We start from the raw sequence: 23564 nt of genomic DNA, 5'->3' as shown, positions 1-23564 counted from the left end.
AAGGACAATATTTGATAACGTAATGCAAATAAACACAATAGAAAATCAGATATTGCTTTACTTTATACTGAAGCATTTATGTAATATACCGCGTACACTAGAAGTTTCAATATTCCTGTAATATTAAATTTTTGCTCGTAGGCATTTTTTAGGCATTTTTACGTGATTTTTTAATACTTTAAAATTAGATAAAAAATTACTGTATGGTTCAGTTAAGAAATAAATTAAAAATATATAATATAATACTGTATGGTTCAGCTAACTGAAGTGGGCTTCTTAGAAATTTATTTTTAATTTGCAATATGACGCGCATTCCTGAAATTAATCAATGAGATGTTTATTGAGCCTTATAAATACCTCTCCACACGCATTTACAGACAAACGTCAGTCCCACGTCCTTGGAGCAGCAGAAAGAAGAAAGAAAGGAACTACGAAGATGACTACAAACAAACCAGGCAAGAAAAAGATGTTATTGAGATGGACGCATGGCGTCGGGAAAATGCTTTTTATCATACTGGTATTCGTACAGGCCATTGCACTTGCTAGATATCCAAGCATCTATTGGAAAAGCGAATGGGGTAACATAATGCTGATTGTGATGCTACCAAGTGTGATAGTATGGTACCAACACAAAAAGAAGACAGATGAGCAACAGATAGATCAGCTATGGAAGGTATGGCTGGCCTATATTATTCCTCTTACGGTAATGATTAGTGTAATATTTGGAGGCTTGAGGTCAAAACTTGACAAGACTCACTTTTTTGGACCCAACATTCTGAGGATGACTATGTGTATCACTCCTGGAATTGCTTTACTTCTCTTTATAACTACTTCAAAAGCAAGAAAACACTACAGTGAACTTGTAGTAGTGCTGTGTGGGAATGTCGCCGTAGACTTGTTTGATTACGTGGAAGTTCTAACGGCTCTTCTCCCCCAAAGTGGGTCAGTTTATCTTTCTGATGCCATTGCTTGCCCCACAATAGCATTAGTTCTTGTCAGTCTTTTACTCTCTGTCATGGAAATAAGCGAGAACAAGCTTCGAGAAGGTAGGATCGAAAAAAATGAAAAACTGTATCTCTGGCGATTGATTCTAAAAATACCAGTCAACCTCACGCTTCTTATCATTCGACTGGTTGTGTGGTTAAAACTCAAACACGATGCTTCTATCTTCATTGCGAAGAATATGATCATTATTTTGATCATGATTTACAATATTGTGCTGTACTTCTTGGACAAAAAAGAAAACACAAAAAAGGAAGAGTCGCCGAGCAACACTGGAAATGGGCAGTGCCACCAAACAGAAAGCCTTGGGAACGGAACTGCCAAATCCAAGAGCCAAGACTATTACAATCAAGGACAAAATGTAGAAGCATGTGGCATTTAATATTTCTTGGAACTCAAAATTGGTTATCAGTTGCGGTTTTAGCTAGTCTCCCACACAGCCGAGACAAGGCAGAAAAGCGACAAGCCCGCTAATTTCACGATTTTTTTATTTAATTGTGTTTAATACTCTACATTTTTAAGCGTTTCATTTGCGTGACTGCTGCTCGAAACTTGTGACGAAACTTAATCGAATCATTAGAGTAAATCTACTTATTTGTATTCACGAAAGGGATCAGTTTTTCTGCTGATCAAAACATCACCTCTCCCAAAGTACAAGGCTGTATATCTCAAATACGTCGCATTTGATATTTTGCTATTTGGCCCCAAAGAACGTGTTTACAAAATATTGAGCTTAAATACGTAAAATGGCGAAAGGCCAAAAACCGTTTTTCTGCCCTGTCCACAGCCGAAGCTTTGCGTGACGACACTGAAAGCAGCTGTGGGGGAGACTAGGTTTTAGCTGGCTGTCCTTGTAAAATTCATGCATGTGTAGCAAACGAACTAGAGAAAATAACTTACACACCAAGATTATAGACCATTTTTTGTAGCTAAAGTAAAGGTGCTCTTTCTAGCACTGTTATAGGTTTCTGTTGTTAATTTGTGGCTGATATTTTGGAGAAGGGTCTATTAGGAATTCAGAATACCTAGAGTGCTTTTAGTCTCACTGTTGAATAGGTGACGTCAACTAAATTAGATAAGTTATCAATTACTGTTTTAGCTGACGTCACCCAATTTTGAAACTACGAGTAAACAGCTACTGAGATCAGGGGGAGAAACGATGGTACAAATGAATGCCTATTCACTCATTCTCTGGTAAAACAACCCCCCGGATCAGCATGACCGTTATTTGCAGCGCTTTTACTATTTTAGGTGACGTCAACTAAATAGTTATCTAAGTTAGATAAGTTTACCTAACTATTCAACAGTTTGAATGAATGCACTCTATTAATATATACCTAATTAATTTACTTCTCAGTTGTAATGTTATGTTGTTAAAAAAAATATCATGATACACTTTAGCAATGCAATTTATTAGTTGTCAAAATTCTATTGTGGTTTGATAATGAAATTAGTTTTATTCATTTCACTTTTTGACAAAAACTGAACGTGAGCAAAACTAAAGAACAGTCATCCATAAAGGCTACGTCAATAAAGTGTTCATTGGCTTAGAACCGAGAAATACAAACCAATTATGTAAATTGATTCAAACCTAAGTCACAACTAGTGTTCAACTATCCTCCACAGTGCAGTCAAAGACGGTAGGAATTCTGGGGAAGACTTCACCATGTGGAATACCCTACCAGACGGTCGAGGGAAGTTTCCCTTGGTAGAAACAAATGGATTCTGGTGGCTAACTAGCGCTAGCGGTTATTAATTTCTCGCTCAACTTTGAACGAGTTGGATATTCGGTGCTAATTTGCTGCTTGGGAACTAGGCAAAGCATAATAGTAATTTTTCTTTTGTTACCCCGGAGCCTCGACTCAGATTGTAGCGTAGGGTAGTAGCATGGGTGGCGTTCGCGGCTAACGCGTCGTCTTTCACCGCTATGAGTCCAACGCCTCGGGTCGCTGGTTCGAGCCCTGCGGTCGGCCGTTGTGTTGTATATGCTACGAGGGGTTTCTCCGGGTTCTCCGGTTTCCTCCCTCCATAAAAATCAACATGTGAGTTGAGTGTTGTATGTTGTAAATATATAACGTAGTTGTAAGGACAATATTTCATAACGTAATGCAAATAAGCACAATAGAAAATCAGATATTGCTTTATTTTATACTGAAGCATTTATGTAATATACCGCGTACACTGACTAGAAGCTTCAATATTCCTGCAATGTTAAATTTTTGCTTGTAGGCATTTTTTAGGCATTTTTACGTGATTTTTAAATACTTTAAAATTAGATAAAAAATTACTGCTAAGCTAAAAAAAATAAAATAAATTTAATATAAATACTGTATGGTTTAGTTAACTGAAGGGCCGTTTCTTATTAGAAATCTATTTTTAGTTTGGGTCGACGTCTTCCTGAAATTGACCAATGAGATGTCAGTATTGAGCCTTAATGATACCTCTTTGCACGCACATTTGCAGACAAACGTCTGTCCGCCGTCCTTGCATCAACAGCAAGGAAAAAAGACTGCAGCTATATCAAGATGACTACAAACGAACCAAGCAAGAAAGAGAAGGTATTGAGATGGACGCATGGCATCGGGAAATTACTTTTTATCATACTGATATTAGTACAGGCCATTGCACTTGCTAGATATCCAAGCATCTATTGGAAAAACGAATGGGGTAACATAATGCTGATTGTGATGCTACCGAGTTTGATAGTATGGTGGTACCAACAAAAGAAGAAGACAGATGAGCAACAGATAGATCAGCTGTGGAAGGTATGGCTGGCCTATATTATTCCTCTTATGGTAATGATAAGTGTAATATTTGGAGGCTTGAGGTCAAAACTTGACAAGACCTTTTTTTTTGGACCAGACATTCTGAGGATGACTATGTGTATCACTCCTGGAATTGCTTTACTTCTCTTTATAACTACTGCAAAAGCAAGAAAACACTACAGTGAGTTTATAGCAGAACTGTGTGGGAATGTCGCCGTAGACTTGTTTGATTACGTGGAAGTTCTAACGGCTCTTCTCCCCCAAAGTGGGTCAGTTTATCTTCGTGATTCCGTCGCTGGCACCACAATAGCATTAGTTCTTGCCAGTCTTTTACTCTCTGTCATGGAAATAAGCGAGAACAAGCTTCAAGGAGGTAAAATCGAAAAAAGTGAAAAACTGTATCTCTGGCGATTGATTCTGAAAATACCAGTCAACCTCACGCTTCTTATCATTCGACGGGTTGTGTGGTTAAAACACAAACACGATGCTTCTATCTTCGTTGCGAAGAATATGATCATTATTTTGATCATGATTTACAATATTGTGCTGTACGTTTTGGACAAAAACGAAGACAGAAAAAGAAAGATCCAAGAGAAACACTAGAATACAGTTTCACAGAACGGGAAGCCTTGGTAACTGAAAAGTGAAGGAAAAATGAAGGCAGTGTTCCCTAGTCTGGGGAAGGTCAAGAGGTCGCTGATAGAAGCACAGGGAGCCCAATTTAGATTAAAGTGAATGGTGAAAATAAAATCGGAAAAATTAAATAATTAATTATTTTGTTAAATTCGAGATCAAGATAATGTCCTCCGTAATGCGGAAGAGTAAAAAAATAAATATAAAGTACACTAGAACATTTTTTTCGCTCGAGCCTTTGTTTTTCTATATAATATCCCTATATGATTAATTTTCCTTTTAGTAGGCCCTACATATTTTCAATCGTGTCTAGAAATCAAAGGACGTGTGGAAATGCAACGTTTTCTGTTGTTTACAATAGAGGCCTAAGTGGTCACGTCTTATAATCCAAAAAAAGTTCGCATCTGTTTCTTCTAAAAGCCTGTGTATTGTTATATTTTACATCTAAGTCTCTCGATTGCAAGCGCATCTAGTTCTTTGTAACGTCCATTTACTTTTTTGAAGCTCCAACAAGCTAAAGTACCAATGGACTAATAAGATGCGCTTCTCTCCAGAGTATATCTGACACCGCTATTCCGTTCTTAGCCTGAATCATGTCATTTACTAATTGCATTCTATTTTATAAACATGAATTCAATATCATAGTAGAGTATAAAAATTTATTATATAGATATCGATGAAATACCAGGTTTTCTCTAGTGTCGAAAACTTGATATCTTTCACCAGTGGAAGATACTATATCTTTCACACGTGAAGATATCGTTGTTGACATAGTAACGTATTTTAATAAAGAATTTTTGAGCTTTTGTTTTATTTAAGTTTCATCGATATCTATATAATAAACAGAACATTACATGGCCGCTTGGAGATACGAATTTTATTTTCTCAATTTAGATATAGCTGCGGTCACTAGTGAGATATCAATTGAAACTCGAAGATAAAATTCGTATCTATATTCGCCCATGTATTGTCCTCTATATATCGTGTAAGTTTTGAAAATACTGCCGCTAGAGCTACTGAACTCAACCATTTTGGGTCAGATATGAAAATACTCGCTGCTAATACTGCTCTAGTCAAATGACCCTTAATCGTGAGACAAATGAATAAGTATCATCTATTACTACTTTCCGGAGGCGGAAGGGGGAAAAACAAAATTTGCAAACACAACTGCAGTAAGTACGCTTCTAACTAAGCCTGAACTGCGATCTCTGCAAGCAGACCCAGAGACCATGCGGGGCACCCCGCAAATCGATGAGCTCTCGTTCGAGATACCTCTGACTGACTGCGCAAGCTTGACTCGATTTTTACTTAGACTGAATTACATTCAGCCACATATAAATGAGGTTAAAATTAGGATCAAAATAACAACAAAAAATGTTTAGCTCACATTATAGCATTATAAATAATAAATGTTTTAGGAGATCCCAATATACCCTCATCTATAGTGGCGGCCACAAAGTAAGGTGAGTTAAAAGCTATACCAGCACTGCGGCCAATATAACCTCTACAATAAAATGAATTTTTGTAGTGTTACTAAAGTAAAAGTGCTCTTTCTAACACTGGCATGTGTTAGCTTGTATAGGTTTTTAATGCCGTTTAATCATTTGAATTTGTGGCCGCCGTTTTGGAGAAGGGTCTATTTTCTATTTGGTTCCAAGAAATTCATGTGATACTTCATGGAATTCAGACCTAATACATTTACCTTGTATTTACTTCATCAGATGTGTTTTTATGGCGTTAAACGAAATTAATGAACTTTAATTTAATTTGAAAAAATTTTTTATTTGTTGTCAAAAACCTATTTTCGTAAGATCATGAATTTTGTTGGAAAACACTTTTTGACATAAAAACTTAACGTGAGCATAAGTAAAGAACACTTATCCAAGGCTACTTCAGTAACGTGTTAGAATGGAGCCATTTAACCCGTGAAATAAAAAATACTAGTCAACGTGTAATAGTCAAATAGACACAAAAGAAAACAATGGAATTAGGGTCTACTAAAATGTATTAGTCTAATATCTATTTCACGGGTTTAATGACTTCACTCTATTAGCTTTGAAACAAGAAATACTATCTAATTATCTAATTAATCTAATTAATCTAATTAATTGCATTCAAACCTAAATGACAACTGCTCAGTGCAGTCTAGCAATAGGGGCTATTTATTTTTCGCTCAACTTCTTGAGCCAAGAGTAAAACTATTTGGATACTCAATGCTAATTTGCTGCTGGGGAACTGGGCAAAGAATAATTCTGTGCTTCAGAATGCAGTCTTTTTGTCCGCGTTTTCTTGCTAATTTTTCTCTATAATGTTATATGGCACAAGATAAGGTCATTCTGAAGATTCATGTTGATGTTCGCTGTCATGGCAGACAAACAGATCACTTTGATATTTTTGGTATTTTAATAGTAAGTCTCGCTTAGTCTATAACGTTATCCTTTTCAAGAGTTCTGAGGTGAAACGAGTCAAATCCAGCCAATGGGAAGTCTTGCGATTGTGTGCGATTGTCTGATGCATATTCATTTTCACTAAAATGCTTCGAAGGTGAAGGAAATTTAGTAGAGCTATGACTTACAAGTTGTCGATCATGAAATGTTTAACATCACCATCTTCGTGGCTGTTCACCTTTCTTCTGATCATACAGGGGGGTTTGTTCGCTCAGTACCCGCGTGAATACTTTAATAGCACGTGGTGGGCTCTATCTCAGTATATCCCTGTCCTGAATCTAACTGTGTACATCTGTATATATACACCTATATACATGTTCCGTGTATACGTATGTATATGTATTTATCCATCTTAATATATACCTGTCACTGATATGTACATATGTATATATGTATATACATATACATCCTATATTATACACATATACACTTTTAATGCATAGACACTTTTGTATATGTACTCATAGACACTTGTACATATACACTCTAGTCAACAGTGAGTCCCGGGCTGACCTTCCATATAGTGGATGCAAAAATGAAGATGACAGTGTTGAGTTCCAGGAATTTTTGGCTGGTTTTGAGAACAACAGACGACGGGACTTTTTGGAACTGAGCCCCCGAAATGCACAAGCACTACCCAGGAGAAATTATTATTTTTAGGCTTTTATATCGCAATTAGACGGGGAAAATCTCTCTGACGGATTAGCATTACATCAACATCCATAGGCAAAGGCTCCAGCAGGAGACGAGTCTTTTGGAATTGGTCGTCCTCCGAAATGCGAAAACACTACCGAGGATACATCGAGGAGAAAGCACTACCGAGGAGAAATCCTTATACGTTAGTTTAGTTAATACATTTTGTCCCAGTTAGACGGGGGAAAATATCTTACTTCACTCAGTAGTCATTCCCCTTCCGTGCATTCCCGGTTAAGAAAAACGTACAGCACACTCAGTAAAAAAAAAAAATCGCATTAAAAAAAACCCTGTATGAATTTTGTATTACTCAATAGCATCATAAAGATTCGGATTAGACATAAGTTGTTTCATTATTTCATTGGGTTTTTTTTTCGTCTGGTAGGTACTCGTTAGGGGAATACCCCATTAGTGACGCTGTACGTCTAAACATTTCTGTTATCTTTATTCATTAGGGAAATATCCCTGGCATGGTTCACGCTGTAATAAGCAGTTAGATTGAAATAGAAATTTTGATAACCCAATGTTTCCTTTATGGTTCTTTTTTATTTCATTTTTAAGTTTTATGCAATGTATAGCGAGAAAAATATTTCTTAGTCTTTCGGGGGGGAAATCCTGTGCGCCAGAAAAATTAACACTGTAAATGTCTTTTTGTGTGTTCGCTATTTTTCCATCTAGTTTTAGAGTATTATTTGTCACTCATGTGTTAGCGGGCAAATCAGTGCAGGCTCAAAAGAGCTTAGCTTCTTATTACAGCGCTTCTCAATCACAAAAATCGATGCAATTCCATGTGGCGACTAAATAGAGTTTTGGTAGACGTTAATCTAAGTTTTTCCAAGACATTGTCAGAAAACACATACCTTTCAAGTGCATATGGAATGTCATGGAAACGACGTGATTGACGTCCAATCAGAAGACAGTATTTGCTGATCTATTGGTGTAAGTTTCTATAGTGTAATGACCCTCAAGTTTCTTGGAAATCTATTTTAGGAATTACGTAGTACTCGCCATTGTGTAGTTAACCAATAGTATTTCAATATGATAGGTATATATATAAGTAAACTTTATTCAAGCTTCATTTACTGTGTCAAGACACAAGCTCACAATGTGCTGCAAACATTTAAACAAGCAAGATGTGCAAAAATGGACAGCACGTATTGGACGATTCTCGTACTCCATAGCTGTATTTGTACAAGCCGTCTTGTTTTCCCAATACCCAAGCATCTATCGTAAAGAAAAACGTTTTAACGCCCTCTTTTTGTTAGCATTACCAACTGTCATTGCTGCCTTGGTTGTGATATTGAGGAAAAGTGAACGAGAAGTCAAATGGCTATGGTTAGTGTGGTTCCTGTACGTCTCTTGTCTGCTCACCCCGATGGTTGGCTTTATATTTGGGGATCTAAGAGATAAGCTTGACACTAATGAGTTTTTTGGGCCAAATATCCTGAGGATAATAATCTGTGGCTCCCCTGTTATTGCTGTACTTTTGTTTGTATCAGCAAAAGATGCAAGAAGAAATGGCGACCTGGTCGTTCAACTGTGTGGAGGTATAGCACTGGATTTGTTTGATGATATTGAAGTCTTGGAGGTGTTACTACCACAGAAGGAATCATCCCTCACCCACCTACCAAAAGGTTTACAAATCAGTATCATCGTCTGCGTTTGTGCAAGCCTTCTTCTTTCGCCACTGGAAATTGCAGAAAATAAACTCATCGATTATGGCCAATACAAACCTCGAAAGACGCTCTACCTTTGCCGAATTATTCTTCAGATGCTTTGCGTGAACTTGACGTTGCTTATTATTCGAATGGTGGTATGGCTGGAGTATAAACACGACGCTTCGATATTCATTACAAAAAACTTAATCACAATAGTGATTGGGATCATAACCATTGCAAGATTGCGTTGCGGCTTCGATGAACCATAGACAATTACAGTTTAATGATTAAAAGACAAGCTGCAAAAACAAGAAACGTTTACCTTTTTTTGCCTTACATTTATCGTAATATTGGCCTAAGTAAGAAACCTAAAATCTTTCATTTACTGAACAGTGGCTTTGATAAGACAGCGCATAGCGATGAGACCGCCCTAAACATTGTGTTAATGTGCTAGGTAAGCAGTGTTGAACATTGATTTCTGAGAAACACACCGTAGATACTTCAGAATAAGAAATGTATGTCATTGTTTTCCCACATATTTATAATCATGTAAACATAGATTTATACATTTCACAAAGTGATTTATCTTATTTCTTTGAAACATAATCTTAAAGAATATTACTTTATTTTTTAAATAATAAAAATGATTACTTGTGAGAAAATTGTTATAGGTTGTTTGCTTGACAAAATCGAGGAGTTTCCCCGGCTTTCTTTATGCAGATTTCTTGAGCATTGTGAAACTGACGTGCTTTGAGTATATGAAAAACCATGCAAGCTGAAGAGTAGGTCAGACGGAAATGTCTCTTGGAGCCATCAAAGTAAGAACTGCTCGATAGTGGGAAACCTTCAAATCTTTGTCATTTGCATTCCAGAAAACTCGTAATAAAACAGAATATCAAAAACCTAGCAAATGGACATTCTTATGTTGCTAGCTCTTATATTGCCTTTTTTAATCTGAAAAACTGAGATCTTATATTCATGGTTCTTCTGGAGCAGGTATATGGGAATCAACTTTATTTTTTTTCAAATATAAATTTGGCCGAGGAAATGATAAATTGGTGTTTGGGTCCTTGAAATGAGGTCACACCGTGAACGATTTCACTGCACTGGAAAAGCATCGTCATCGTCGCGTCTTTTTTTTATAATCATCATCATCATTAGCAGTAATATCTTGAAAAGTAAAAACGTTGTAAGTACAGATTTTTAAAATAAAGGGAAAAAACCCAGTAAATTTATGTTCTTGTAAAAAAAAAGCAGCAGCAACAGCAACAGCAGCAACAACAAAAACAACAGCAATGATGTAACAACATCATCACAAGATAAAGCTTAATCAATACCCATACCCACCCCATACCACCACCATAACCTCGTTCATAATTACAATATATGCCATTGCTTCACGAAGCGTCCGAGAAAGCACATTTGAATCTAGTTACTGAATGTTACTCATCGGCGCTGTGTACTTCTAAGGGGCACGTTGTAATCTTTACTACACCATACCACAGCAGGACCAAAGTTTAATTCATAATTTACGCTGTATATGGATCATCGCTGATAGTGTCCTATAGACCCCTTACGGCATGTCGGAATGCAGCTCAAATTGGAGGGCACAACAATAGGTTTACAATTCTCGTGAGATTGAAATTCGTGCCCCTTTGACGTCACATGCAAAGGGTCTATCTATATACACTCAGTACATTTGCATTCAATTGAATGTTACTCATCTTCATCAGGGCATCCACATAACCTAAAGACGCTGCACACTTCAAAGGAACACGTTGTGATCTTCAGTGCATTCTTGACTAAAAATATGGAAGCCTCCTGTGCAAATTTCAACCAAAGCACTAAACGAACCGCAAGGAAAGCGCAGTTGGAAATGACGATTTGCAGGACAAACCTTGCTGTAAAAGGAGCCTTTAAAGTATGAGTCTTTCCAGAATCTTCCACGAAAATCTCCATCAACTCTAGTGGAGAGGCGATCAAACTTACGCATGCAAAGACTCCAACAGCCACTTTAAATTGATCTGGTATACCTTGCATTGTCTGTCTTTTGTACATAAGCATTTCCAAAATCTCTATGGAGTCGAACATTTCAAGGCTTATGTTGGCTGATAACTTCTTTAAAAGTTCACGATGTTTCTCTCTCGGGGGTCCTGTGTTGAGCATGAGGAGAACCAAAATAGGTGAAATGCTGATTGTTAGTTTTAAAGAACTGGATCCTAATAGTGTTTCCTTAGCATCAATGAATTCAACGACATCATTCAACATTATGCCAAGATAGGGTACTAAAGCGATCCATATGTGAGAGCCCAATACAAGCCAAAGATGATGAATCGAGCCTTTTTGCACCACAAATACAATCCATGCAAGGAGACCAGGAATGTAAAGAAATGCCATGAATGAGTATTCTGGGTGAGAATACTTGATAAAGAAGACGTTGAACAAGAAGCATTGGAGTAGCAAAAGTAAGACGAAGAGTACTCGCCCAACATGGACCATGATGCTAAGGCCAGTCATTCTTCCATCAAAATATCCTCTCTAACCTGTTAATTTCTGGTACCCTCAGTATCAGTTCGAGTCGTTTTCTTTCTTCTTTATGATCCATTTATCTTTAGGCTACTCTCAAATTTTTGACAGAAGCTGGTTTTATAATTCATTTTTCATGCCAAAGCGGGCCGAGTTCAGCTTTACATTTATCAAGACTTTGGCGTCCTCGACGTGAAATTCCTTCATTGACTTAAGTGAATTCTGTGGCCCTCACTATTTCTTGGAGGTTTTCTTTTCTGTGCCGGTTTACTTCTCTTTTCACCCTTCCTGGACGCTTTGATTTTGTTAATTTTTGACGCTATTCTTTTATCCGCCAACGGACTTGTCAAGTCATGATTTTTGGGGAACCCAGCAAGTTAATTTTTTTTCCAGAATTTCTCTTTTTTCCCGAAAATTGTCCCCTTGCATGTGTCTACCAGTTCGCAACTCTGGAAGGAGGACTTAGATTTATGAGCAATCGATTGTCGAAATTTTCCCTAAAAAGTGATTATTTATTCAACATGAATTTGATTATATAGCCTCTTACCAGTTTTTTCAGCCATGAAAAGGTTGGTTCTACGTCAATGCACCACCATGAAAGATTTCTAATCATTAGAAAAAACTGGTAAGAGGCTATATAATCAAATTCAGAGTCTGAGACTTTTGCCATCAGTCACGTGATAAGCTATGTTTCTTAACTGAAAGGTTGTTATTTTATATTTTGATTTCTTCCGTCCGTTCGTCCGTTCGTCCGTCCTTCTTTCCCAAATTTCGTTTTATTAAGGATAAGCTTATGCTTGTCATGCACCACTTCATCCATTGTGATAATTTATATGTTTTATAATTGTATCATTTATTCCCTGGTGATGGACTAAGCCTTAAAACTCGAAACTGTCTGGGGTAGTGAATTGCCGGCTTTCACTTGACGTCATTTCCTGTCTCCTGCGGAATGTTCATAAGCTGAATCATAAGTTTTCAATAGAATTCTTTCTGGCTGACAGCACATAGTGGCCAGTGTTGGCAGAAGGGTAGGTTCTGGAACGAGGTTGACTTAATCCTTAAAAAACCAGCTGCTGCATGGGTTACTGAAAAAAATAGCTTTTGAAAGCTAGAACATGATGCACACTTAAATAATATTCAACCAAAGAGAGTGAACTAAAACCTATTTGTCAGCTAATTTTGTGCTTCGAAGCTCTTCGATCAGCTAATTCTGCTGTCATGGTCAAAAGCCTCAGCTTCTGCTCATTATAACTACGAACATTCAATAACGATGCAGAAAATAGCAAAATTCTTCGTTTACATTGGAAGATTTATGCTTGTAGCATCACTGGTCGCACAGGCAGTTATCTTCTCCATGTACCCAAGCATCTACTACAAGAAAGAATCGTTTGTTTCTTTGATTGTCCTCGTGTTGCCAACTCTGATTGCGTATGGTGTCATTTCCTATAATTCTGATGATAAACCGACTTTAAACAGGCTATGGATCGTATGGGGTTTCTATGTGTCTACTTTTCTAATCCCAATGGTTGGCCTCATATTTGGCGGCTTAAGAGAGAATCTAGACAAGAACCAGTTTTTTGGGCCAAACATTTTGAAGATAACGATGTGTGGATCCGCTTTGATTGCTCTTCTACTGGTCTCAACGAGTTTAACGACCAAGTCGGATGATCAAAACAAAGAAAAATACAAGGATCTCATGATACGTCTATGCTGGGATATAGCCATGGATTTATTTGATGACATCGAAATGCTGGAAATGATTTTGCCTCAAAAGGAATCGCTATCCATCCCACTTGCATTGGATGCTATCATCATTATGTGTGTATTTTTGAGCTTTATTTTTTCGATCTTCGAAACATACGAACAAGCACTAACCGTAGAAGACCCATCTAAAAGCTATATTCATGTATGTCGACTTGGTATTCAGATGTTATTGGTAAACGTAGTACTGCTTGTTATTCGTTTGCTTTTGTGGCTCAGATACAAACACGATGCATCTATTTTCATTGCAAAAAACGCCATGAAAATTTGGATTTCCATCTTGGAAATTCTGAAACACTTTGGCTTTTATGATGACGAGGCAATTAAAGGAAGAAAACGCGAAGGAAATCAAAATAACGCGCAAATGCCCAATGATCAACCAAGAAGGGACAACCTCGGCATGGGAGTACCTTACCAAGATGATATAAACATTTAGGCACTGCCTAAAAGCGGAGCTCCCGATACGCAATTCACAGGGAGCCCAATTTAAATGAATCTGTAAGGTAAAATGAAATCGGGCCGGAAAAAATCTTCCTTTTTTTTATTAGAGATGAATGTTTCAATGTTTTTTGATTATCAGAAATAATAATAGTATTCTTTGATTGCGCGTTACGTAGTTGTTGTATTTTAACCCACAGAACAAGATTGCCGCATTTATTCTGCTTTTTATTTCCACATGTTATGCTAATTACATAGATGCACGCATAATAAGCGAAGGTAATATCTTACAGTCATTGCGGCCTCTCGGGGCAGCGTTGACGCCAGAGGCCTTTTCTGAGTTCGATAAAGAGGATCCATTGTGGTATAGCTCCGCTACAGACGACACCGGACATGATGAACAAAAGATGTTTCTACCCAAGCTACACCACAATGCATCTTGTTCGCTATCTCAGAAAAGGTCTATTTAAAAAAAGATTTCTCATTAGCATCCATTGTTAACGGCACCAAAATGGCCACTATGTTTTTGTCTTTTGACTGTCTTGGGAATGCTTGCAGCCCATCAATTGCTTCCTCTTAAATATTGCTATTTATAAAATTAGTGTTATTTTCATGATAATGAAAAAAATGCTTGTAAAAACAATGCTGGTAATTTCATGATTCTTTGTAACAATTATGATTCATTTGTACATGTTAATCAATCAATCAATATTTTATTCAGTACTTATTAATATAACACAATATTTAAATATTTACATTTATGAGAAATATGACATACATAAAAGTACGAGCTACCTATGATAACTTAAAAGTTAGACTAGATAGATAGCTACTTAGTACATAAATTTAAATTGTAAAAGCAGTTAGGTAGATGATACATTTTTCTATTTACATGGTATGTGTAGATACAAAAAGGATAATTCATTTATAAACGTGCAATTTAATTCATTTATAAACGTGTAACAAAACATAACTTGTTTCATATTTGGTTAAGCTAATGTTTCTTCAACCAAAAACAATTCCTTTCCGAGCTTTCGGACATTAGCGCCCATCTTCAGGGTCATTATAAATCATGTTTCATCTTTGTATCGAGATTCGCTATTTCAACAATTTATAAAATACTGTATCCATAAAATGAAGACTGCGCACTGTTTTAGATGACCGCGTTCTTGTACTTTTACTGTTGACTAAACTTATCATCCGTGAATGGAACTTTTTAGAGAAAAGTCCAAATAACCGCTGTGTTCCTTGTTTACAGACTCATTTATTAAGGGTTAGCCTCATTTCAGTATCAGAATAATATTCACAAATAGCAACGGTAAAGTAAAGAATAGACAACTTTAACAATAAAAAGCCTTTGAAAGTCCAATGACCTTCAATAGAACACGCGAATATTCTACACAAAGTCGAGTATAACCCTGAGCAACAGGGAACTCGATACTAGAGTATTTCCACTACATGGTCTATTATGCATGAAGCTATATAATTGATGACATCTTTATTGGTAACTGAACTTAAAAATCTGGATGTACTTTGGAAAAAGGGGGTCTGTGTGTCGGATAGATAAATAATATTTTTTGCATTTTTAACTGTGAAAGTGTTATAGGAGATGCCGCCTTGACCTAGCTATTTTTTTCCCCTACTAAACTACTATCTATTGTTTTTTTTTTCCCCTTCAAATTATCAAAGAAATGTTATTATCATATAATTATCCATAAAATACCTATATTTCTCCTTTTCGAAAAACTGATATTTTCACATGTGAAAATAACGTTATTTTCACATGTGAAAATATCGTTACCATGTGTATTTAAGCTATTAGTTAGTTAGTTTTAATAATAAAAACCTTATTAAGTTGATTTTATGGATAATTATATAATAAACAGAATATTACATGGGTGCTTGGAGATACGAAATTTATCTTCTCGTGTTTTCAACACTCGAAGATATATTTCGTATCTCCGCACGCCCATGTAATATTCTTTTTTTATGTATGTTGTTCACTCTCATCTGTTTCCTGACCGGTTCTTCAAGTCAGTGGTCATTCATTCATTTATTATTTTTTAAGATAGTAAGTAAACACGTTAAGACGTTCAAAACTTGCATGCTATAAAAATCTGCAATACTACAGGCTTGGTTTGATTTATGTTACGTAGTATCATAAGATAAGTTAAAATAGAAAGGAAAATGCATGAAAAAGAAAAATATAGAAATAGTGTTTTCCATTCCCTCCCGTGCGATACGAAAATCGTCAAACTATAATTCTCGTGAAAGCGTAAGAAATCCTAATATGAACAAAAATCCTAAGTTTAATGTGATATCTTCACGAGTAAATTACTATCTACTACATTGTGATTATTGGCTTACGATTTGAAGTTACCGTTAAGGCGTTGAATATATATTCATTTGTTGAAGCACAATATATTAATCATTATAGTATTTTCGAATTTAAAAAGACAAAAACCTCATACGTTTGTGTGTGTATGTGTGTGTGTGTGTGTGTGTGTGTGTGTGTGTGTGTTTGTGTGTGTGTGTGTGTGTGTGTGTGTGTGTGTGTGTGTGTGTGTGGCGTCGTCTTTATGATACTGTTTTCTCTAGAACATCATTTTACTCCTTGCACAATTTAAACTGTATTCTTTTTCTAATTTCCTCTATTACTCCAAAAACATGACTAGCTGAAACGTCAGTAGAGCTAAACACTTTTTCACATTCTTTAAGTTTCGCTTTTTATTCACGTGTTTTAACTATTCTAACAGGTTTGGTAACCTGTGCCCTCAAGACAGGTGCATGTTCATGTAAGCCTATTGAGTGGCTGGCGGGTTGGCTGGTTATAGGCTTGTGTGTCTTTCAATTAAAGAACAAAAGATATAGGAAACGAACCATCACCCTCAAACTTCTTTCGCGGCTCTCCAATCGTGTTTGTAAAGCTAGATATCGTCCTACGATTGATTCTGTAATGCTGCATTATCTTCTTAAAGTTATTACAGCGATAACCACGCAATAAAGAGCAAAAAGAGGAAACTTAGACAATCGAAAAAAAGGTTGATGTCAACAGCGGGAATGCGGAAATGAAACGATTGTTCTTCCTAGTGAATTGCTACTTATTCTTGGCGTTATTATTTCTCAAAAATTGTCAATCAAAACTTGAAAGTAAGTATGAGATATATGATATTTTATTAAATATATCCCTTTTTTGGTAATTATATTTTTTAAAGAAAATTTTAGGTTGTAGTGTTGTTTTTTTTCCTGAAAAAAATCTATACGTTTTTTTCTAGCTTCAAGTAATCACAAGCCCAGTGAAAGGAATTTGAAAGAGTTAGCTAAGGAACTTGAAAATAACTTCTTGAATCTATCAAATCCAATAAAAACGAAGCGTAAAGGTATGTTATGGTCTGAACGACGCTATGATACTGACAGTACCTATAACTGACGGCCATTGAAATTAATGATTATACGCGTTGGTATTGCGCTTTTGGATTGTTTATCGCCGACTGTCTCGTGCGCTGCACAAATTAGACCCAGCTAAGAGGAAATAAGTGTTGTAGAATATTAGGGACACCCCATCAGCCGAAATAATCAGACCAATTAAGCCAACAACTGTTTAGTAATCTAGTTCTAACGAAACCTTAGACTGAAATCCTTTGCTTTCCCGGTCAGTGGGGTGATCTTATTGGTAAGGTCACTTGTGTCACGTACAAGAATCGAAACGGGATCTGCAACTTGTCACGCAGTATTTACGGTTTATCGTCCTTTTTAAAAGCTTCCTTCCTTTTGGTCGATTGGGTCAGTCTTTTTAGTTACCCATAGGCCTCGCTTCTAAGTCTTAAAATGATACAAATATTTGAATACAGTTATCTATTAATCCAATGTTTGACTGTCCAGGACAATTTCAGTTAATGCCACCAAAGCTAGACATCATATTTGCCTTGGACGCAAGTCGTGGATCCTCAAAGGATATTTTTGAGTATCAAAAGAATCTTACCAAGGTGTTGATCGATAGCTTCAGCATATCACCTAGCAACGCAAGGGTTGCCATAGTTTCCTGTTCAAGCAACTATGTGCACTTTAATTTTTTTCTCGATGCTCATGTCAACAAGGAATGCTTAGTTGGTTTCATTCCTACTTTGAGGTTAGTTAGTTTGAATTTTGTATTTTACCACCCATAGGGTAATCTGAAGATTATTATCTGTTTCTTAGGAAGAAACAATACCGTACTTTATTGCTTAGCTGCTCATTTCAAAAATCCCTTTCTGTTTTTGATTTATATTTCATTAATCATATCATAATCATAATCATATTTTGCTCCCCCAGGTATCTGAAACAAGAAAGAGCGCTAGGAAAATGTCTACAGTCAATTTACTGGCAAGCATTTGTAAAAAGACATGCTATTCGGAAAGAAGCCAACAAAGTGCTGTTTATCATATCAGCCGGGAAATCATCTGATATGACTTCATCGGCTTCGTATGTGAAGAAACTCGAGCGAAGAGGTGTGAAAATATACGGACTAAGGTACCATTGTATTACTGCCGATTTGTTCAATGCTTGTACCTTGCGTAATAACTTGGGTCCAACTTCCGCACAAATTAACGTCCAAAAAAAGCTTTTTCAAAATGCGCGTATGTCAAATGTATCGCGTGCTCAGATTAGAGAATGAGGCATTTTCGAGCAAGATTTTAAGCGCGCGTAAGGAAAACACATAAAAATGTTTGACATTATATATGATAAGAAGGAATATTTTTTGTAATTACTTTTAGTTAAGAGTTTTAGAAACCTCCTATAACTATCCAAAGGTTTCTTATGAACGCTGTCCGAAAATGTCTCGTCTTCATGCCTGCGCCTGCGATACTATGAAAGCGCTCGCGCATAGTCGGAAATCGGTCTATTGCAACCACTGAAATTTTTTTATTTTACTTTATTTTATGAATCTTTGTTTTATCGCGCCTCATTATTCCCAAAACTATATTTTGCTGTGCACTGAGCGAGATTATACTATTAACCTACTTATTAATTCTATTTCAGTATTGGTGCTGATAAAAATGGATACAAGCAGGTCCAAGGTATCGTGAGCCGTCCAATCAGAGAGCACTTATTTCATGTTCCAAACCTGGTTGATATTCCTACGATAATCAAATTATTGAGTGGAAAAGGTAAGAAAAATGTTTAAGAAATACATGCGTTTTTCATATTCTGATCTAAACGCGCGAGATAATGCTTACTTGTATGAGAATATATATATGAACTATATATTTGTACTGAGGTTGTAATGTATAAAATTGAGGTGATCCTTGCAGTATATCAAGCAACTTATGCAGCTGTATATTGAAAGATGCTTATTGCTGAGAAAACATGAGAGAAGCCTACGAAACCACGAAGCGAATTGTTTTAAATAACAAGTGAACAAATTAATGAAAAATCAAAGCCTAAAAACCCTAAACCATCGGAAATGTGTCAATTTTCCTAAGGGAATTCAAATCCAGATCGCGCGCGCTGGAAAAAGTCTCATTAGCTAAAAAATATAATTTCGACCAATGAGGGCCCGCGTTACGACTCATTCACGCTTGAAGTGGGGAAATGCACTGGGTATTCAGTTTGTCTTTTTATATTTATTTATTTTTCATTTTATTCAACGACATAAGAAAAAATAGCATGTACAATGATTGATGAGGCCCAAGCAAGAGGCTTATGGGCATTACAGAATATGAAAACTTAATATATGGATATAATTCTGTTTGGTTTTATTATTCTTTAGGTTATTATTCGTCAAGTTGCAAAAATGATGGAAAACCGCTGTACGATGAATGTGGGCGCTTATGCCAATGCCAAAATGGTCACGTGACAAACTGCACTCGAATCCGTAAATTCTACTCCACGATGTCAGTTCAAGAGCGTTTTTTGTTCATATTTGCTTTCAGGATCATAACAACTCGGCCACAGTTTAAAAGACAATTTAAAGAATACGCAAACTCTTATAGAAATTACTTTTCCCGGTATATCCACACAAGAAGGTATTTCTTACCATGGCATAGAGCTTTTCTCTTGAAAGTCGAGAATCTGCTTCGCTCTGTCGATTGCCGCATTACTCTTCCGTATTGGGACTGGACTCTAATATCCAAGTTTCCTCGGCCAAGTACAGCAAATATCGTGTGGGAATCTTTACGTGGCTTCGGAGGAAATGGGGTCGGCAAAGACATGTGTGTTGAAAACGGTCCATTTGGTAAAGAGAAGTGGAATTTTGAGGGAAAAGACGTATCTAAGGAATGTCTGAAGAGGAATTTTGCCAAAAATACCAAACTTCCTGATGCATTGATTATTCGTTTAGCTCTTAATACTTCAACGGAAGATTTTAAAGAGTTTGAGTTTATTCTCCGTTTAGGGTTCCACCACAGTGTGACATGCGCAATAGGAGGTACCATGTGTTCTAAAGATAATATCTGGAGCCCTGAGTACCTGATTATTGCATCATTTATTGATTCACTTTGGGGCAAGTGGCAGGACAAAGAGCGGGGACGTTGGCCTACTGGATTTCAAGATATTTCAGATATCTTACCGGGGTTTTCCATGTATACCGGAGAGGTTCTTCAGCTGAAGAAACAGCCGGGTTGTGTACGAGTAATGTACGATGAACCAAATAGTGAAGCTTTGCAAAAGATCGAGGATCTATGGGGAGGTAAGATTTCACGAAGGGGGAGGGGGAGGGGGAAGGACTCAAATTACCAGCTAAGCATTGAACGCGGCAAGCAAAGCATGAGTGGACAAAATGACGGGCCTTAAAATTTTTGGAGCTTGAAAGAATGAAGCAAAGATGGTGGTAGAATTGAATTGTTTTCATTCTTTCTGTGCATATCAATGCTTGTCGTAGGCACTTATATCATATTTTAGTCAAAACAAAACAGAAAAATAGGCAAAATTTGGGTTACAGTAGCCTGGAAATGAGGGCCGGCTTCAAAACAGCTAAACGCGCTGTGTTTTGCTGAAAACAAATTCACCGTTTAGCTGGTAAGGAAGAGAATTACAAAATAACTTGCTTTTCTTAGATCAAGTGAAAAATAGCTAAAAATTGCTTGATGACTGATAGTGGAGCTCCGCTATCAATCAGCTCTTTGATTTCATCTAAATTTACTGCCGCATTCCTGTGCACCACGAATTTGCCATAAGTCTTCTTTCGAGCTACGCAATGTGAACTTAGCATTAGCCATCTTAAAAACGAGCAAGGGCTCCTGTACTCAAGGTTCTAGTTACTCAAACCCAATTTAATTGAAAAATTATCCCCATCACAAGAAATATCCAAATTAGTCCAATCCGCGTTTGTCTCCAATCTATAGTCTATGAATCAATGCATTATATTCACATTGAAGATCAAATGTATATGCCCTGAAAACCCACTCACAGCGGTCTCTTCATAATAGGGACCTTAAGCTGCAGGACGGCGACGACGACGACGACGGCAAACATGCAATAGCACTAATTGTGCTATTCAATAGATACTCGTTGGAATGTACGAAATACTGTGCATCATTGCCGTCTTATGCCGAAAGTAAGACGTGAAATGTCCTATTTTTACGTACTAAAGAGAACGGCTACGCTAAAAGCATATCTTTGCTGATTTTCGTTTTAAGTAAAGCGATTCCAAAAGACGTCATTTCAATCTAAAGCGGGGATGCTTATTGAGTAAAACACTTGACAGACATGAAATATTAATAAAATAGAAGGTTGAAGCGCCTCAATTTCGCCGACATTGTTGCCCGTGTTGCCGTCCTGCAGCTTAAGGTCCCCCTAATCATGTAGCCCCATCAACTCTGTTCTTCACTGCACACTGGCAGTAACTCACTTGGTGGTTTAGCATATTTTATTCTTATTTACAGATATACGAAACAAGACTAACTCACAATCGAGACATATTCAACGTGGTCCATTGATTTACTCTAAAAGGGCTGAAGAGCTGTATGGAGGTCTTACTGAGGAAGAACGATCCCATCTTTCAAACCTTCCCTCTTAATCAGGGGGCGAAGGAGAGAGAGGGAGTTTAACCGCTCCGTCAAATTCTACTAAAAATCGTAAAGTTTCCTTTTTTCCGATCCCTATTTTTTGGGCTGGAGGAATTTTTGCGCTAAATCTTGTTTGCTCCTCCAATACTATTACTTTTCTTAAGTCTGAAACAGCTTTCGCGTAAACAAAGTTTTTACACTGTGAAAGCCTTCTTCATAAGAGGAAGAGGGAAAGGAAATTGTTTGGTAAATTTTTGCTTTACAGCACTATTGAATTGCTTACCGACAGAACAATCTACTAGTAGCCACATAGAATTTCGTTGTGCATGCATTCGACGCCCCCAGGTTCCGGAGTCAGTCACCCTAGCTTCATAGACAGTGAAGGCGGAACTTGAAATCAACCCAAGTACACACGCTATAACGTTTTACTTTTATTCTGTGACACTTGCTCAGCTTGAAACGCAGCTTTCAAATTTTGAGTGAAACAATATTTTGTGCATGTGGATTTATAACCATGACTAAAATCGGTTCCTACTTCTATGGCTTGTACCCAGCCTTTTTGAAAGTTTGAGTGTTAAGCAGCATGCGCAGTTACTACTTTGACACAGTTTTAGTGTTACGCATGCGCAGTTTCTACCATGACAGTTTCAGCGTTACACATGCGCAGTTTCTACTATGACACAGTTTTAGTGTTACGCATGCGCAGTTTCTACTATGACACAGTTTTAGTGTTACGCATGCGCAGTTTCTCCTATGACACAGTTTTAGTGTTACGCATGTACAGTTACTGCTACGACCTAGTTTGATTGTTACGCATGCGCAGTTATAACTATGACAGTTTGAGTAACGGCAATCAAATATAATTCACATGAGAATAGCGTGACGTATGATATTTTTGATATATTTTAAGACAGCATATTTATTTTAATATAATACAACAACCAATCTAAACTAGAATTTACATGAAAGTATGTGGACCGCGTGGCACTAATGAAATAGTAGAAGATAATATAGGTAAGTTGTAGTGCTTGGGAACGAGGTTATTCCAGGCGAAAGCCCTTGGAATTAAATTCGGAAAAATTAATTTCCGACCTCGCTGGGATTCGAACCCACGACCTTCGGAATTGTACTACCGATGCTCTACCAGCTGAGCTAGAGGTCAGACTGAGAGCAGGCCGGGGTGAAATAGATGTTAGGATCCTAACATCTATTTCACCCCGGCCTGCTCTCAGTCTGACCTCTAGCTCAGCTGGTAGAGCATCGGTAGTACAATTCCGAAGGTCGTGGGTTCGAATCCCAGCGAGGTCGGAAATTAATTTTTCCGAATTTAATTCCAAGGGCTTTCGCCTGGAATAACCTCGTTCCCAAGCACTACAACTTACCTATATTATCTTCTAGAATTTACATGGTTGTTTCCAGAAAGTTCAAATTATGAAAGTGCGTTAATATAATGAACCAAAAGAGTTTAATGAACCAAAAGAGTATAGTCGATGGATTGTATTAATAGCTTGCTTCGTTGGGTTGTGTTTCTTTAGAATATACATGTGTTTAGTCTTAGCGTGCCATCCTTCAATTACTCTGGGTTTTTTTTCTGAAAGAAAAAAGAAGTGAAGTAAACAGTTATCATTTAATCTGTTTTGAACGGAATCCTACAGT

The 23564-nt window shown here is 37.0% G+C and overlaps 5 protein-coding genes across 6 annotated transcripts; all 5 read left to right on the top strand.

The window, feature by feature from the left end:
• Positions 1-267: 267 nt before the first annotated feature.
• LOC116295282 (uncharacterized) lies at positions 268-2569 on the top strand. Its single transcript, XM_031703063.2, has one exon. The coding sequence runs from the start codon at positions 329-331 to the stop codon at positions 1382-1384; it is 1056 nt and encodes a 351-aa protein (XP_031558923.2). The 5' UTR covers positions 268-328; the 3' UTR covers positions 1385-2569.
• A 784-nt stretch (positions 2570-3353) lies between these two features.
• On the top strand, positions 3354-4622 carry LOC116295283 (uncharacterized). 2 transcript variants are annotated; one of them, XM_089035492.1, is made up of 2 exons: positions 3354-3767; positions 3865-3984. In XM_089035492.1, the coding sequence occupies exons 1-2, from the start codon at positions 3528-3530 to the stop codon at positions 3871-3873; spliced, it is 249 nt and encodes an 82-aa protein (XP_088891618.1). In that variant the 5' UTR covers positions 3354-3527; the 3' UTR covers positions 3874-3984. The 2 variants fall into 2 exon arrangements, with proteins under 2 accessions (XP_088891618.1, XP_031558924.1); XM_031703064.2 differs by having other exon boundaries at positions 3354-4622.
• A 3973-nt stretch (positions 4623-8595) lies between these two features.
• Positions 8596-10429, top strand: LOC148908718 (uncharacterized). The gene has a single exon (XM_089036091.1). The coding sequence runs from the start codon at positions 8646-8648 to the stop codon at positions 9465-9467; it is 822 nt and encodes a 273-aa protein (XP_088892217.1). The 5' UTR covers positions 8596-8645; the 3' UTR covers positions 9468-10429.
• Positions 10430-12956: 2527 nt separating this feature from the next.
• LOC116295279 (uncharacterized) lies at positions 12957-14491 on the top strand. The gene has a single exon (XM_031703061.2). It carries the CDS (start codon positions 12995-12997, stop codon positions 13919-13921), a length of 927 nt encoding a protein of 308 aa, XP_031558921.1. The 5' UTR covers positions 12957-12994; the 3' UTR covers positions 13922-14491.
• A 2300-nt stretch (positions 14492-16791) lies between these two features.
• LOC116295280 (uncharacterized) lies at positions 16792-22785 on the top strand. The gene is made up of 7 exons (XM_031703062.1): positions 16792-17073; positions 17199-17303; positions 17806-18052; positions 18235-18432; positions 18943-19070; positions 19673-20590; positions 21786-22785. The coding sequence occupies exons 1-7, from the start codon at positions 16992-16994 to the stop codon at positions 21917-21919; spliced, it is 1812 nt and encodes a 603-aa protein (XP_031558922.1). The 5' UTR covers positions 16792-16991; the 3' UTR covers positions 21920-22785.
• Positions 22786-23564: the final 779 nt, after the last annotated feature.

The sequence above is a fragment of the Actinia tenebrosa genome, unplaced genomic scaffold, assembly GCF_029948245.1.
Source record: "Actinia tenebrosa isolate PJP-AT-01 unplaced genomic scaffold, QUT_ActTen_1.0 PGA_scaffold3__52_contigs__length_22856419, whole genome shotgun sequence".
Lineage (NCBI taxonomy): Eukaryota > Metazoa > Cnidaria > Anthozoa > Actiniaria > Actiniidae > Actinia > Actinia tenebrosa.
Note: the sequence above shows the minus strand (reverse complement) of the source record. Positions and strands in the feature narration are given on the sequence as shown.